Source organism: Mus caroli, chromosome 11 (genome assembly GCF_900094665.2).
Source record: "Mus caroli chromosome 11, CAROLI_EIJ_v1.1, whole genome shotgun sequence".
NCBI classification, from domain to species: domain Eukaryota; kingdom Metazoa; phylum Chordata; class Mammalia; order Rodentia; family Muridae; genus Mus; species Mus caroli.
Genome location: NC_034580.1, coordinates 65,556,996 through 65,573,546, shown reverse-complemented (window position 1 = coordinate 65,573,546; position 16,551 = coordinate 65,556,996). Strand labels below are relative to the sequence as shown.

The following is a 16,551-nucleotide window of genomic DNA, read 5'->3' as shown; positions in this document are numbered from 1 at the left end:
CCCACCATGCATCTCTGGGTAGACTCAGGTCCCCGTCTCTCTTCTTGAGTCCCACATGACCATGCCCAGGAAAGTTCAAGGGAGACTTCCCCTGGGGCAACCCCCTCACTCACTCACTCACTCACTCACTCACTCACTCTGGAGCCTGATTCCTCTCAGGACCCCCCTTCCACACCACGACCAGCCTTCATGGGCCTCTGCTGGAGCCACGAAGGGCAGTGGGAAGGTAGCTTTTAAAAACAGAAAAACAAAAAACAAAACTGGAGTAGTTAGCTTCACTAGAACGGGGACCAGAAAGAGGAAGTGTGGTCAAGCTGGTGCCTGCGGCCTCCAAGGGTGAGTGAGGGTATGTGGGCGATCAAGCCTCTCCCCAGTTGTGCTTGAGTAACACCCTCAGTCCACAGCTGTCTCCCCAGCTGCTTCCAGTGAACACCCCAGCAGTCTAGGTAAGTGCTTCAACTTGCTTTTTCCACCATAGTCATCTGTCCATGTTGCTGTTAGACATGTGGCCAAATAGGCAACCCCATAGGCACAGGCTAAGGGGACTGTTGCTTGAGGCTGTGGTACACAGCCAGGTACAACTGGAGAAATAATGGCCTGAAAGAGTTCACTTGGTGTTGCTGCTGAATGACATTGGCCATCTCCTTACTCCTCCAGTGTGTGTGCCAGGCATGGCAAGTTTACCTGGAAGGATGAAGTCACAGTTGGGAGTGAGCTGTGTGAAGTGTAAGGAATTATCGCTATCTGCGTAGTGCCTGTAATATTTGGTATTTGATTGGTAGAGGACCCTCACTGTACTGTGTATTGTACTCTGGCTACCTCTTGGTGCTCTTGGATGAAAGAATCAGAACAGCATGCCTCTCGGTGCCTTTGGCACTCAGCCTCTGGTGTCTGGGATTTATAAGGCACTTGCCAACCTTCAGAAGCCTCGGGACTCAGAGGTGTTCAGCTGGCGTGAGACCTTGATGGAGCCTTCTGCTTTTGACCTCTGGAAATCAATGTTCTCAATTCTTTTTTTTTTTTTTCCTTATAGAAAATATTTTCTTTTCTGTGTTTGGGAATTTTTCCTGCATGTGTATCTGCGTGTCATATACATGCCTGGCGTCCTTGGAGGAGAGATGAGGCCAACAGATCCTTGAAACTGAACTTACAGACGGTTGTGAGCCACAACACAGTGCTGGGAACAGAACTTGGGACTCCTCTGAAAGAGCAGTCATTGTTCTTAACCACTGAGCCATGTCTCTAGCTCTTCAGAAATCATTTTTTCAATCCATGTATTATGCCACAGACCATGTGGGAGGATCAGCGTCTCCAGAAGTTTGTCAGGATGGAGTTCCTCCCCCCTTCTCCCCCCTCTCCCTCCCCCTCCCCTTCTCCCTTCCTTCTCCTCCCTTCTCCCTACACCTATCTCTCCCTCCCCCTTTCCTCCCTTTCTCCCCCGCTCCTGTTTCCTTTTTTTCCTAGCAAATAGATGTCTTTCCTAACTGTAGGCAGACAAATCTGCTAGGCAAGCAATAAGCTGCGAGGACTGAGCATGTATGGATAGAAGTCAGACGGTTGTCAGTCAGTCCTATTATATCATAGGACTCAGTCAAACTGAGTCCTATGATATAATAAATCAGACTCAGGATTAATGTGCGGCCATCCCGGCTTGCTAAACTGTCATGCTGAGACACACATGCAGCAGCAGGACAGTGTGGGCAACTGCCAGTCCAGTTATTGGCCCAAACACTGTGTTAACACATGCAAGCATCACAGCTAGCAGAGTTAAATATCAGTGGAGATAGGCATTCATTATGCATAAGTTACCTCGCCCTGTTAGTTCGATAGGATTTGCATTCTGACCTGACATCTTTTTTTCCCCCAGACAGGGTTTCTCTATGTAGTAGCCCTGACTGTTCTGGACTTTGATGTGTAGACAAGGCTGGCCTTGAACTCACAAAGATCCACTTACCTCTGCCTCCCAACTGCTGAGATTAAAGGCATATGCCACCACTGCCCACCCTGATACTGTTTTTAATGGACTACTAACCACCATGTCATTATATAGTGGGCTAGCAAGCCAGAATACAGAATAAGGATATGATTACAGTATGTTCCCATAATTCAATATAAATACAATATAATAAAATAAAATATAAACAAAATATAAACTCCCTCACAGGGTTTCCTACTGAAACATCATTTTATAGCCACACCTTTAATCATGCACTGGAGAGGCAGAGTCAAGTCAATCTCTGTGAGTTCAAGGACAGCCTCATCTACATAGTGGCTTCCAGTACATCCAAGGGTATGTAGAGAGACCCTGCCTCAACCACCCCCATCCCCTGCCTCAACCACCCCCATCCCCTGCCTCCACCAAAAATGTATAATTCTGTATATAAATCAATGTCAGTACATTCATTTACAAGAACTTTGATTAACCCATTTCCTTTAGTAAAATATTGCATGTGATTTTAAAGAGGCACGGGCTGGACTTGTAGCTTAGTGGTAAAGGACTTGCCATGTATGTGCAAGGGCCTAGGTTTAATTCTCAACATAAACAAGCAAACCTACAGAAGATCACAAAGGAAACATCATCCAAAACAAATTTGTAAATATGTGACGATATTGTACATAAGTATGTCTTCTTTAGCAACAGATTAAATGGTCATAATGTATCTTTAAACAGCAAAATGTATCAATTTACTGAAGTCATTGGCCCCATATATAGTGTTAACATGTGTGCATATCCTAGATATACCACGATAAATGTATTAAGTAGCTATATCAGTCATAATACATAGTTACAAATCACCTGAAATCCTTTGCTAGCTCTCCACATCCCTACTGAAGCCCTCTACAGACATCATGTTCTCCTTTACCCTGGAAGCCCAAGCCCCTATTTATTAAGTTTGATGTAAGGTCCAGTCAGCCCAGGCTTGTCATCTCAAATCCTACTGAAAATAATATATATATATATCAAACCCAGATATGGTGGCACTGGAGAAACAGAGGCAGGTGGATCTCTGTGAGTTTGAAGCCAGCCTAATCTACATAGAGAGTTGCAGGACAGCCAGGGCTACATAGAGAGACACTGTCTCAAACAAAACCAAAAGTAGCAAACAAACAAAGCTCATGGACCCTAACAGCTAACCTTGGTCCTGACTGTGCCCTTCCAGGCTAGCAGCCTTTCCACTGCAGGGAAGGTCCGCACTTCTAAGAGTTGAGATGGTGACACTCCCAGGAGTCAGTGTCTAGACTTTCTGGCAAAATATTATTTAGAGTCCTCAGCAAACTCTAGGAGCCAGATATTTTAGTTTAAGAACATCAACATCACATTTCCGTAGCTATTAATAATTTAAGAAATTACTGGTAAACAATGGCCCTTTCTTTTTACAGAAAAATGAAAGTTATACATTGTATCCCATCTGACAGGAGAACTGAAGATTGACTCTAAGGAAAGTTGTGCTTAAGGCCCACTTGGAGGACCCTGAGGCTTTCTCAGCACTAGATAATGAGGGGGAAGGGATTTAGTTAGGAGGAGGTGTCTGTACCTATCTCATCTTCAAGCCATCAGAAAAAAAGGATTTCCAGGTTTGGGGGTAGAGAGTTGACATTTTCTCCATTTTGTTTCAGCTTTACTCTAAACTGTAATTATGCACCTACAGGAAGGCCTTCCATTTTTATTGATTTTTGCATAATATCTAAATAAAAAACACACTGCTTGGTATGCAAATGGAGCCTCTAGATAGCCAGCAGGCTGTTGTCCCCAGGGAGCTTATGTATATGAGCCATGGGGCTGTCACCCCCTGGAGGCCCATTGAGCATCGTTGCTTTAAGCTGACAGAATGACCCCCAAGAAGGCCAGGGAGGATGGAGGGAGTCTGTGGGACTGCAGGTCCCTTGCTGAGCAAAAGCTCAATGGGACACAGAAATATGGGGGAGTCCTGAGGCTGTCGAGGTGGGCAGGTGCCGATTGGGATTGATCTTGGCTGTGCTGGGCAGACTTTAGGGAGCTCATATTTCACCCTGCTTCACTGGCAAGGAGCTATAGAAAGACAATAAGGGGTCATATTTATATGTGGCAGCCAGCAGTGAGCCAAAGAACTAAAACAGGACAAGCAAAATGGTCCTTTGCACAGGGGTCTAGAACCCGGGCTGGGGCACTGGAAGTGGAGCTACAGGGTAATCGATGTGAAGGCTGGGGAAGGAGGTGAAATGTGGAGGTGAGCTTGCCAGCCTTGCACCAAAATGGAAGACCACAGAATGAGCAGACAGTGGAGACAGTGGACGCTTTCTGTAGTCCCGCCCTGTAAACACTCAATTTTAAGCCTCCACATGGCCACTCCCAACACACATGGCAGCAAGATGGTCAGGTGGGAATATGGACATCCTGACCATCATCAGTGACGGACGGACGGACAGACAACTAGAAAGGTATCAGGCAAGAACTGCTCACCCCGACAATGTTGATAAGTGCTTAGCTCCCTGTGCCTTTGAAATCAGTTCAAACCCTCATCCCATGCCCTGCTTTCCAAAACCCTTTCTAGTAAGCCTGTGGATTAATTTAGGAGGTACCTCTTTCCTCCTGGTCAGCAAGGCTCACAGCTTCTGTGGTTAAGACTGTACTGCACTGACTCATGAACCAAATCCCTTTCCTGGTTCCCATACCACCAAAACAAACCTGCTTAAGAAAGCACTGGTAGATGCAGAGACCTTATTAAGGATTGGGCAGGAGACGACCAGAGCGGAGCACAGTGCATTAGTGAGCAACTACAGACTGAATGCAGTACAGCCATCTTCGATGCTGTATCCCTGACCGTTTCTGTCGGTGGGTTCCTCAGGCTCTGGCTTGTGCTAGGCCTTAGCCTGTCCCAGTTCTCATACTTGTCCCTCCAGGTTCCCATCTCTAAATATCTCCTTGTATGTCCCAGAGGAAACACTCCCCAGTTCCTACCAGCAGCTCAGCTGATGGGTGGGTATTCTGTAGCCTCCCAGTGAAGGGCAGTTGTCCTTTCCGAAGGCAACTGCTGTTGTAAATAGAGCATTTGTGGTTTGCTCTTGATAATGCTGGTGTCTGGTGATCCTCGGAGCTCTGTCACATGTGTCATCTCTTGGAAAAGTTTCAGAACCTGTATGGAGGCTTATGGATCTTGCTCCAGCTACAGATGCTGGGCATACAAGCTCCAGATACAAGCTTCGGGGGAAGCAGCCCGTTCCCTGGGTGGCCAGCTCAAGGCCCTGGAGTGCTTCACAATTCTGTGAATGTGTGTGACTTTCCAGTGCAAACTATCTTCCTCCCCAGCTCCCACTGTGCTTCTGTGTCTCTTCTTTCTTTCCTGTCTGTCTTTCTTTTTGTGTGCCTTTTCCTTTCCCTTTCTCTTTCTTTCTCCCCTTCTTTTATACAGGGTCTCAGGCTGTAGCCCTGGCTGCTCTGGAACTTGCTATGTTGTCTTAAGCTCACAGAGATCCGCCTGCCTCTGCCTCCCAAGTGCTGGAGATGAAAGTCATGAATCACCAGTCTCAGGAATTCATGATAAAGAATAAAGTATTGTCACTGAAATGCTTTCTGAAGAAGAGCGCATTGAAGCTGGGGTAGCCATTACCCTTCCTTGCTTTTCTACCTTGCTCAACCACCCTTATCCTGTGGAATGTCCTGCTCAGTCCTTCCCACACATTCATCAGGCTCATGGAGGGTCCTTAAAATGCCTTGGGTAACCTGAGGAATGCAGGAAATCCAGGGGGTAACTAGAATGCCCCTCCCCAATGCTTGCAATGGCCTCTGCTTCTCAACCTACCTCTGCCCCCAGTGGTGGCTAGCAGATGGATGGCAGGGGTCTCACCTGCTGACATATGTCCTAAAGATGTGGCTTGGGAATAATACTACACAGGACAGGAATTTGAGACCCTCACTCAAGACTCTGTACGATATGAACAGTATGTGAATCTGACTGCTCACTGCATAAAAGCCAAAACAGGATGTTGGCAGGAAAGAGATCAGCTTCATCCAAGGAGTAGAGCCTGAGAAGGTGCATGTTGATGTCCCCAGTGCTTCCTCCCAGAGAAGTTAGGTACATGAAAAGGAGGAAGTGTCCAGAGCCGCGGGCAGGAAGACTACCGCTGGGTGGGTCTTCATCACTCAGAGCACCTGCTTCCTTTCTTATTTTTCTCTGGCTACAATATAGCAGCCTCCTAGGGCTGGTTTTTGTCTGTAGAGGGCTATATCTGTTTTCTACAAGTCAAGCCTTGTAGTACTTGACTCACTTTGTGTTAGCTGTTGGACAGAAGGGAAAAAAATAAGAATTATTACGTATTCTGGTGTAACCCAAGATCAGTACACATTCTGGGTTCTGTAAATCTAAATAAAGATTATCCGTGATTATCATCTTTTTTTATTTGCGGTGCTGGGAATCGATCTCTGAGCGTTTGCATAAAAGGCAAGCAATCTTACCATGAAGCCACATCCTCAGCCCCAGATATTATCTTACTCATTCAGGGGTAGTTTATGTTTAGAATTTAGAGTGTCAGGCTAAGGGAAGAGAACTAACCTTGCAAAGAAAGAAAGGAGGAAAAACTACAAAGGGCTATTTCACAAAGGCATGGCCACTGTTACACACCCGGGCTGCGTGGCCACAAGGGATGTCCACCCACAGTGGAAAGAAGGGCTGTCAAATCTTTTACTCATCTATTCATCCACAGACACACATGCAGTATCTGCTGTGGCCCTGTGACCTAAGACACCAGGAGCGTGATAGCAAGAGAGGAGCCAGGGCCCTGCCGATATGGTACTTACACACCAGCATGAGGGGTGGGGGAGGACGATGACCAAAGGGACATACGGCAGACAGGAAAGAGATGCCAGCATTGTATGGGTGGGGAAAGATGTGTGTCATCCATACTTCACAGAATAACCCAGATCTGATGTGCCCCTTCCTGTAGCTGAGGGGCAGTCATAGGGCTCGGGGAGGAGGGAAGGATGGGAGGAAGGCCCCAGAAGTAAGTGCCACAGGGAGATGTAGAGTGGGAAAGATGGGCTGGAAAGAGGTGGAAGACCTTGTGGCTCACTTGGGAGCACTGTCCTCACTTGGGAGCCTGCCTGCTTCCTGCCCTGGCCTACCACACCCCCCCACACACACACAGCCCCCGTGTCACCCTGGTTATTGACTTTACTTCCTACTTTGGAGAAATGGATATTTTTAGTGTGATCTGCCCACTTCCTGTCCCTACGTCCTTCTTTCCTCCGGTTCCATTCAGCATCACTCCTCTCTCCTTATCACCGTTCCATTTTGAAAGCTCAATCTGCGACCACAGGAGACAGCATCTCCCAGCTCCGCTCTGCCTCTTCTTCCCTCTCTCTCTTCTCCATCCCTGCGTTTCATTTTTCTCCTCCCTCCTGGAATCTTCACAGTCTGCAGCAGGTTGAAGTTCCTCACATCATAAACAAACAACTCTGGGCCTTGGATCCTTCTCTTCTTGAAATTCAGAGTTTCTCTTTCCGTGAAGACACCCTCCCCCTTCCTTATTCCTGTGGCAAACCCCGCTCCCAAGTTCTTCCTCTTCCTTTCCATCTGTGGCTTCCATCCCCCATCCACCTCCCCAGAGCTACAGATGTACGGAATCTGTAAATCTCTGAGACTCCCAAGGATAACTGGGGAGAAAGGGCAGAGAGTTCCGAGAGTTCTGAACACACTTGAGCAGGAAGTGTTATGAGTTAGGGAGAGGACACCAAGCCGGGAGGACACAGGGGACCGCTTCATGTTCCAAGAACTGCGTTTCTGCACCCTCTCCACATCGGCTCTAACTGCCCTCCAAGGACCTCAGACAAAGTCCTGGAAAGAAAACCTGAGGCACTAGGGAGTTAGTTTTTCTTCCTAAATGTGCAGGCAAGTGAGTTTAAATGAAGAAGTACCAAAAAGGTCAGCCTGGAGCCTTGTTGGTGAGAGGGAACTTGGTCGTTGGTGTAACCTTCCAGGGGCCATGGCAAGCACGCAGGAAGGTATTTGGGTTCAAGGAATCTTTTCAGTGCCTTTTATCCCACCCGGCTCCTGCTGCCACCATCTATGGCTGCTCCAAGGAATAGGCACACAGTCTCCAGCACCAATTAGGAGTCCTACAGACCTGTCAAATGTGGGGCTCCTCACTCAGACCAGAGAACCTTCTAGATGGCTTGTTAAAAATGCTGATTCAGATTCTCGTACCAGATCCACAAGAGTGGGAAGTTGTACTTTGAAGCAGAGTAGGTGCACAAGGCCTTGTATTTAAGTACATCTTGGTACCCAGGAAAATTGAACGGGTTTTTTTTTGGGGGGGGGTGCTCAAGCATAGTGGTCAAAAGTTAAGGCCCTAGAGTCAGGCAAGTTTTGGTTTCTGATTTTTTTTTTCCCCAATGATTTGTTCTACAATCTTGTTAAGCTCTCCCAGGCCTCTATTTTCTAACCTGTGAAGTGGGATGATAATGATGACTATTTAGCTTATGGAGCTATTGTGGGGATGAAAGGATCTGGGTATATAGAATAATTAACTCATGGAATGTCAGCACATAATACATATTGTTGTTTTGTTGTTCTTGATGTTTGTTTGTTTGTTTGTTTGAGACGAGTCTCACTATGTAGTCCCAGAACTTGATGTGCAAAGCAGGTGGTCAAAGAGCACACCTACCTCTATCCCCTGAGAGCTAGGATGAAAGGCAAGTGCCCCAGGCCTGCCTACAGATGGGCATTCTCAGTGGTTTTCACACTGAGGTTCCCTTTATGAGCAACTAGCTGCACAGAGACCCTGAAATCTTGCAAGGATTGGAAAGTTTTGAGCATGGTTCTGCTTTCAGTTTTAGAAGAGAAGATTTGTGGGTTTCATGTCAAGGTGGCAGAATAAACAGACTCCGATATCTGAGCTGGAATCTCAGATTGCCAGTTACCTCAGCTCTTAACCTATCCAAGTTCTGCTTCCTCTTCTGAGAAACGGAAATGCAGTCATCCCTCCACAGTCGGGTTCTACATCTGTGAATTCAGACAACAGAGGATGGAAAAGACTCCAAAGCACCAAGTGCCTCTCCACTGGTCATGTGCACTCTTTCCCCCCTTGTCATTGTTCCCTCAGTGACACACTGTTGCAACTAACTTTATAGCACTTACCACATTAGAGTAAGCAACAGGTGTTCTCAAGTGTGTACATACGCTGATACAAAGACATATTTTCTCATGCACTGTTTTACATAAGTGACTCACACACCTGTACATTTGGGTCAAAATTAGATGACAGGGTCGGACAGTCCTGCTGTTCTATCGTAAGCTCATTCTTGGACCCACTTGGGCTCTGAGAGCCCTGCCTTATTCCAAGCACGAGTTATACCTTGAGAATCCCTCCTGATTATTTCTGTGTGGCATCCCAAGTCTGCCTTGCAGCAAGACAGCAAGCCCCTGCTGCTGCATGACCACGGTGACAATACCAGACACCATGTGACTTACTTCAGATCAAAGGTGGCAGAATCACCACACTGTTTTCCTCTCCTCGAACCATCACAGAAAGAGGCAAAATATTTTTTAAATATGACAATATAAGCCCATGAGTCTGATTTAATCAGAGTGTCTTTTCATTGTGGAGTCATTTGTATCAGAGCCCTTTCCTTCCTCAGAACTTCCACATCAAATCCCCAGAGCTTGGATTATGTCAGAGTTCATAGAAAATGGGAGTCAAGGCTTTGAATCAGTTGACAGAGTGAGGAAACTGTCCTGGCTCAGTGGCAGAACCCAGTGTAACCCTGAGAGTCCTTACACACTGGGAAGAAAGCCAGCAGAGGACAGTCAGAGGCAGATATGACAACAGAAGAATGGTCAGAGTCGTGTAACAGGCCTGGCTTTGAAGACAGGAAATGGTCTTGAGCCAAGGACTGTTGAGTGACTTCTCAAAGCCAAAGAAACAAGAAAATGGATTCTCCCCTACAGTATCTAAAAGGGTATTGCCTTAAGGCCCACAGTCCTTTGGTTTTAGACTTACAAGTGAGATATTCATGACCTCCAGAATTGTAAGATGACTTTTTAAATTTTTATTTTATGTGTGTGACGGTTTGCCAGGATTTATATATGTGCATCATGTGTGTGCAGTACCTACAGAGACCAGAAGAGGGCACTGCATTCCCTGAAACTGGAGCTGACCATGTGGGTGCTAGAAGCAGAACCCAGGTCCTCTGGAAGAACAGCCAGTGCTCTTAACCACTGAGTAATTTCTCTAGTCCTAATATAGCATCATTTAAAGATACATAGTTTCATTATGTTGCCCAACCTAGCCGCAGACTCCTGGGTTCTTAGCCCAGCCTTTCAAACAGCCCTCTCTTGAGAAGTCTGTTGTCCTCTGTAGCCCTCTGAGAGTTGTGGCTACAGCCTTGAACAGATTGTCAGCATCCTGTCAGGCAGGCATTTGCTTGTGCCATGCTCTGGTGGTTTCCTGCAATTCTGCAACCTACAGTCTTATCTACCAGCTTGGCCACAAGCCTGGGGCAGAGTACGATTCAGTTTCTGTAACTTTCCAGGGCCTGTAGTTGATCATGCATTCCCCCGGCATGTATCCCCACACCTCTGCCCTGAATACCTATCCCATCGGGATGCACCTTAGCCACTGAACCAGCTTGGTGGTCTCAGGTGACATCACACTGCAAATGGAATGTGATTCTCTTGGGCCCCCTCTCTTGGCTTCACTCTCAGAAAGACAAGTTAGCCTGTTCTGTTGAAAGAGCATCTCTCAGCAGTCCATGGAGAAGGGTGTAACTTCAGGACATTCTTCATGCTGGGCACTGGACATTCCATGTGGGGGATTGCTATAGAAATGGCTCAGCTTTTAAAATACCAGCTGCTCTTCCAGAGGATCAGTGCTTGGTTCCCAGCACCCACACAGTTGCACACAACTGTCCAAAACTCCAGTTCTAAGGGATCTGTCACTCACTTCTGGCTCCATGGACACCAGGAGCGCATATGGCACACAAACACACACACACAACCAAAACATACATATAGAATAATGATTTTTGGTTTTGTTTTTTGGGTTTTGGTTTTTGGTTTTTCGAGACAGGGTTTCTCTGTATAGCCCTGGCTGTCCTGGAACTCACTTTGTAGACGAGGCTGGCCTCGAACTCAGAAATCCACCTGCCTCTGCCTCCCGAGTGCTGGGATTAAAGGCGTGTGCCACCACGCCGGGTTTTTTTGTTTTTTTTTTTTTTAAGATTTATTTATTATTATATCTAAGTACACTGTAGCTGTCTTCAGATGCACCAGAAGAGGGTGTCAGATCTCATTACGGATGGTTGTGAGCCACCATGTGGATGCTGGGATTTGAACTCAGGACCTTCGGAAGAGCAGTCGGTGCTCTTAACCACTGAGCCATCTCTCCAGCCCTAGAATAATGTTTTTATTAAAAAGAATCCCACCACTTCTCAATACTGTGTCATGATGGCCAAGCCTCAGTTTGGGTTCCAGGGAAACATGCCATATTCAAATCACAGAACCTAGCAAGGTACTTTGCCGAGCCCCACCCTCAAAACAAACAACAACAACAACAAAAACTCTCAAAATTCTCTCTCCACAGTCATAAAAAGTGTATCTTATCTTTGTGATATAAAGACCTCCTGCTGGGGATTGCCTTCAGTGGTACGCCTCACCTCTGCTGTGTCTTGGCAATGGCAGCAAACCATGGTTATGGCCTATTTCTGGAGGGTCTGGTGGTGACAGAGCTCATAGCTAAACCTCACAGACCCTTATGAAGTACTTGGCAGCATCGGTCCCATGTTACAGATGGGACACAGTCTCAGAAGACGGTAAGCGACTTGCCTGTGGTCCGCTGAGGCATTGTCTGTGAGGTCTGACTGTCTGGTTCCTAAGCATATGGGTCAGGAAGCATGGTAGATGATAGCCCCAGCCTGCAAGCTTTCCACTCATGCCTCATGCCTCAGTCTTTGTTCTTCCTAGGCTCCCACAGCAATGAGTTGGTGGAGGGACAACTTCTGGATCATCTTAGCTATGTCCATCATCTTCATCTCCCTGGTCCTGGGTCTCATCCTGTACTGTGTCTGCAGGTGGCAGCTTAGACAAGGTAATGATGGCCACTTTACCTGACAGGGGTGGGGCAGGTGATGTCAGTGCAGCAAAACCCAGGATAAGCCTGGCCTGTGTGGGCTTAGGAAGAGTGCCGTGTGCCTTGCCACAAACCCCTGGGCCTCAGTTTCTCATGTGCATAGCAAAGGGGAGGAGATTCGTTCCAAGGTCAAAGGATTTGGGTAAAAACAGATGCAGGGTCACTGAAGCCCCATGTCCTCTGGGCACTGACATCATCTTTTTGGTGGCTCTCAAAAGGGAGCAGACAGAAGTCTGTAGAAAGTCAACTGTCTTGAGCATTAAAATACAGATTCAATCAGTTGCTAAGTGAAGTCTCTCTGGTCTCTTTGATGATGATTCTATGAAGCTCCAGTCCCAGAACATGCTACAGGCAGGACAAACTGTAGGTCAAAGGTTTTATGGATGGGTTGATATCCCAGTCCCTCCACTTGAGGCTTTGCCTGATTACAGAAGATGACCAGTGCAGGCTCCCTGTCCTCCATCACTAGGAGTGTTTGCTAGGGTTACTCTCGAGATTCCATGGAGTTTAAGTACCACAGCCAAACATTAGGCAGAGCTCAGGGAGTCCTGAAGAAGAGGGGAAGGAAAGATCAGAGGAACCAGAGGGGTCAGGGACACACCACAAGAACATGAGAACATAACACAGAATCAAGTGACTGGGACTCATGGGGACTCACATAAATTAGAGAACCTATAGGGGTCCCACCTAGGTCCTCTGCACTTGTGTTATGGCTGGGAAGCTTGGTGGTCTTGTGGGAATCTTAACAGTAGGAGCATGGACTGTCCCCAACTCTTTCGCTTGCTTGTGGGACCCTTCTCCTCCACTGGGTTGCCTCATCCAGCCTTGAAGTGATAGTAGCTGCTGGTTTTTTTTTTTTTTTTTTTTTTTTTTTTTTTTTTTTTTTTTTTGTTTTGTTTTTGTTTTTGTTTTTGTTTTTCGAGACAGGGTTTCTCTGTGTAGCCTTGGCTGTCCTGGAACTCACTTTGTAGACCAGGCTGGCCTCGAACTCAGAAATCCGCCTGCCTCTGCCTCCCGAGTGCTGGGATTAAAGGCATGCGCCACCACGCCCGGCATAGCTGCTGGTTTTGTTGTAGCTTGTGTTTGGTTGATGTCCCCAGAAGGCCGGCTGTTTTCTGATGGAAGACAGAGCAGGGGTGGATCTGGAGAAGGGGTAGGGGATGGGGAAGAGGCTAGGGGAGGGGCAGGAAGGGGAAACTTCAGTTAGGATGTAATATATGTGAGAATTAAAAAACAAACAAACACAGATACCGCTCATGATGAACGTGCTTCAGTAGCATGACGGCCTTCTCTCTCTAAGGCCTGCTTTCTGCTATTATCTCCATCTTGGCCAGAAGTTTTTGGCCTTCTCAGACAAGGTGACGATTTGGAGGTGAACACTAATTTTAGGTTATCTACAACTGGGTTTTCCATTTTGCTGTTTATCTCCAGAAAGAGGAACTCCCCAAGCAGTGGCATAGTCCTTTGAGGTCCTAGCCCTTTATAAGAAAATTCAAAGTGGTCCAAGACAGGAGCATGCCCAGGTAACACACCGGGAAGTACACACAGGGTGCCCTGGGTGAGCCTCCCTGAGCGCTCAGCACACTGTCCCACAGGCATCTGCTCAGCGAGAGCTGAAGTGCACGGCCTCACTGAGGGCAAGTCCTTTAAGCCTGGTCCCCAGCCCACAGAGAGACAGAACCTCAGTAGAGGTGCTCAGGGGTTAGTGGCGAATTGGGATCAGATCTCAGGTGTGCTGCGTTCCCAATTTTATCTTCTTTTACCACTATCCCTTAAGTAATTAATTTTTAATAAAAGGGGAGGGTCTGGAGAGAGAGATGGCTCAGTGATTAAGAGCACTGACTGCTCTTCCAGAGGTCCTGAGTTCAAATCCCAGCAACCACATGGTGGCTTACAACCATCTCTAATAGGATCTGATGCCCTCTCCTGGAGTGTCTGAAGACAGCTACAGTGTACTAGTATATATTAAATAAATAATATTTTAAAATAAAAAATAAAAGGAGAGGATTTATTCAGACCTTCATTACTTTATTTTATATATTATATACATACATACATATATACAGAGCCGGGCATGGTGGTGCATGCCTTTAATCCCAGCACTCGGGAGGCAAAGGCAGGCGGATTTCTGAGTTTGAGGCCAGCCTGGTCTACAAAGTGAGTTCCAGGACAACCAGGACTATACAGAGAAACCCTGTCTCAAAAAACCTAAATAAATAAATAAATAAATAAATAAGCAAACAAACAAACAAATAAAATATATATACATACATATGTATTTATGTATTTTTTATATATATTTTTGAGACAGGGTTTCTCCATGTAGCCTAGGCTATCCTGAAATTCACCATGTAGACAGGTCTAGCCTTGAGTTTGGAGATCTGCCTGCCTCTTCCTCCTACGTGCTGAGATTAAAGGTGTGTGCCACCATGCCTGGCATCTTTTTTTTTTTTTTTTTTAATATGTGATTTTTAGAAAGTATGTTCTGGGCTCATATACTTCTCTATTATTGGCTATCTTTTAAGTTTTTTCCCATTTATTTATTCGTTTCTTTGTTTATTGCTGCTGTTGGCCAAGGGTGGCCTCCCAGGCTCTGTGGTTTGGTGGCCACTGTCCAAATGCTAGCTCTGTCACTTTGCAAGCTCCGTGTTCCTAAGTCTCTTATCGCTTGGCAGTTCCCTTCCTAGTGCCCTGGATCTGATTATTTTCCAAGGACTTCTAAAATTCTGAAGTCACAACTTTCATTAATGTGCCCTAATGAATATGGTTTCCCTCCCTTAGGCAGGAACTGGGAAATTGCCAAGCCCTCAAAACAGGATGGAAGAGATGAAGAAAAGATGTATGAGTAAGTGGAGGGAGGGGAGGCCCCTGCGGTTCAACCCTGAGAGTCAGCTGTTCACTGCCACCACCAGGGCCCTCCAGATACTGTTCTGGTGTGGCTGCAATGCCTCCTTCCCTATGGAGTTGGTGGAGTGGATCTGCCAACATTCTCCATCTATCCAAGGCAGAAGGTCCAAGGCATTGTGGGTGCAGGGCACCTCTGGCACCCTGTTATGGGCTCCCTGGTCATATTTATTCTGACAGGGGTTACTGTGTAGGCTCTGTGTCCCTGACTCAGTCATACCTCTTTTCTTTAAGCAGATTACACATCTGAAAACGTGGCATGAAAGTATAGCATTTGCTTCCCCCTTTAAAGATTTATTTTTATTTTATGTGTATGTGAGCTTTGCCTTTGAGCATGTCTGTGCACTGTGTTTGTGCCTGATACCTAAGAAGAAGGGCATCTGGATCTCCTGAAACTGGACTTACAGGCAGCCATAACCCACTGTGTGGATGCTGGGAACCAAACCTGGGTCCTCTAGACCTGAGCACCGGCTTTACATTTTGGGTTGTTTTTTTTTTGTGTGTGATATGTTTTGTTTATTTGTTCGAGACAGGATTCTACTACGCATCTCTGGCTGGCCTGGAACTTGCTATGTAGACCAGGCTGGCCTCAAACGCACAGAGATCCATCTGCCTCAGCCTCCTGAGTGCTGGGACCAGGGGTGTGCACAACCATGCCCAGCACAGCTATAGTTTAATACAGCCAAAATTAGATAAAATCAGCAAAGGAAAAAAGGCATATAAGGTGGAATCTAGGAGAAACCAGCCACACGCGCCTCCAGCCGTCCTTCCCTGGTACTTCTGAGGACAGATCCCAGCAACCATGTATGTCAACTCACGTGAAACATCACAGACCCAAGCATGGAGCTCATCACAGACCCAAGCAGCTCAGTGGAGCCTTGGTACCCAGGGATAGTGATAGAGAAACCATCACTGAATTACTCAATTACACAGTCCCCAGCCCCTCCAAATTGATAAAACATGACTCAGGGGTTCAGATGAACAGAAACAGGCGTGCCCCATAAATGAGATCGTGAGCATAGCCAGCAGGAGTGGTCAAAATCCCAGACGAATAAACATAAGAGTTAAAACTGTGATGCTAAAAACCGAGAGGTGACCACCCAGGATCAGGACCCAGTTAAGGGCCAGCCTTTGCCTATCTGCAAGAAAATCTACACTTTTCTAAAATGGGTTGTATTGGTGTTCAAAGAGACCAGCAAATATAACCTTTCCTGTCCAATCTGATCCCCTTGCTGAGTAATTCAATCAAGCATCACAGAGCCAGACGGCCAAGGCCTTGCTACAAAGTGAAAACGTCCCACAGAAATGTGCTATTAGGACATGCCTTAGTCAGGGTTTCTATTCCTGCACAAAACATCATGACCAAGAAACAAGTTGGGAAGGAAATGGTTTATTCAGTTTACACTTCCACATCGCTAAAGGAAGTCAGAACTGGAACTCAAGCAGGTCAGGAAGCAGGAGCTGATGTAGAGGCCATGGAGGGAGGTTACTTACTGGCTTGCCTCCCCTGGCTTGCTCAGCTTGCTTTCTTTTTTTTTTTTTTTT

The 16,551-nt window shown here is 46.6% G+C and overlaps 1 protein-coding gene across 1 annotated transcript in view; it reads left to right on the top strand.

The window, feature by feature from the left end:
- Positions 1–336: 336 nt before the first annotated feature.
- Scimp (SLP adaptor and CSK interacting membrane protein) overlaps positions 337–16,551 on the top strand; it is a 22,586-nt gene continuing 6,371 nt past the window's right edge. Inside the window, exons 1-3 of the mRNA XM_021178315.2 lie at positions 337–446; positions 11,937–12,060; positions 14,884–14,947. Of these exons, the coding sequence (XP_021033974.1) occupies positions 11,949–12,060; positions 14,884–14,947 (176 nt within the window). The 5' untranslated portion in view covers positions 337–446; positions 11,937–11,948. The remainder of the gene's footprint in view (positions 447–11,936; positions 12,061–14,883; positions 14,948–16,551) is intronic.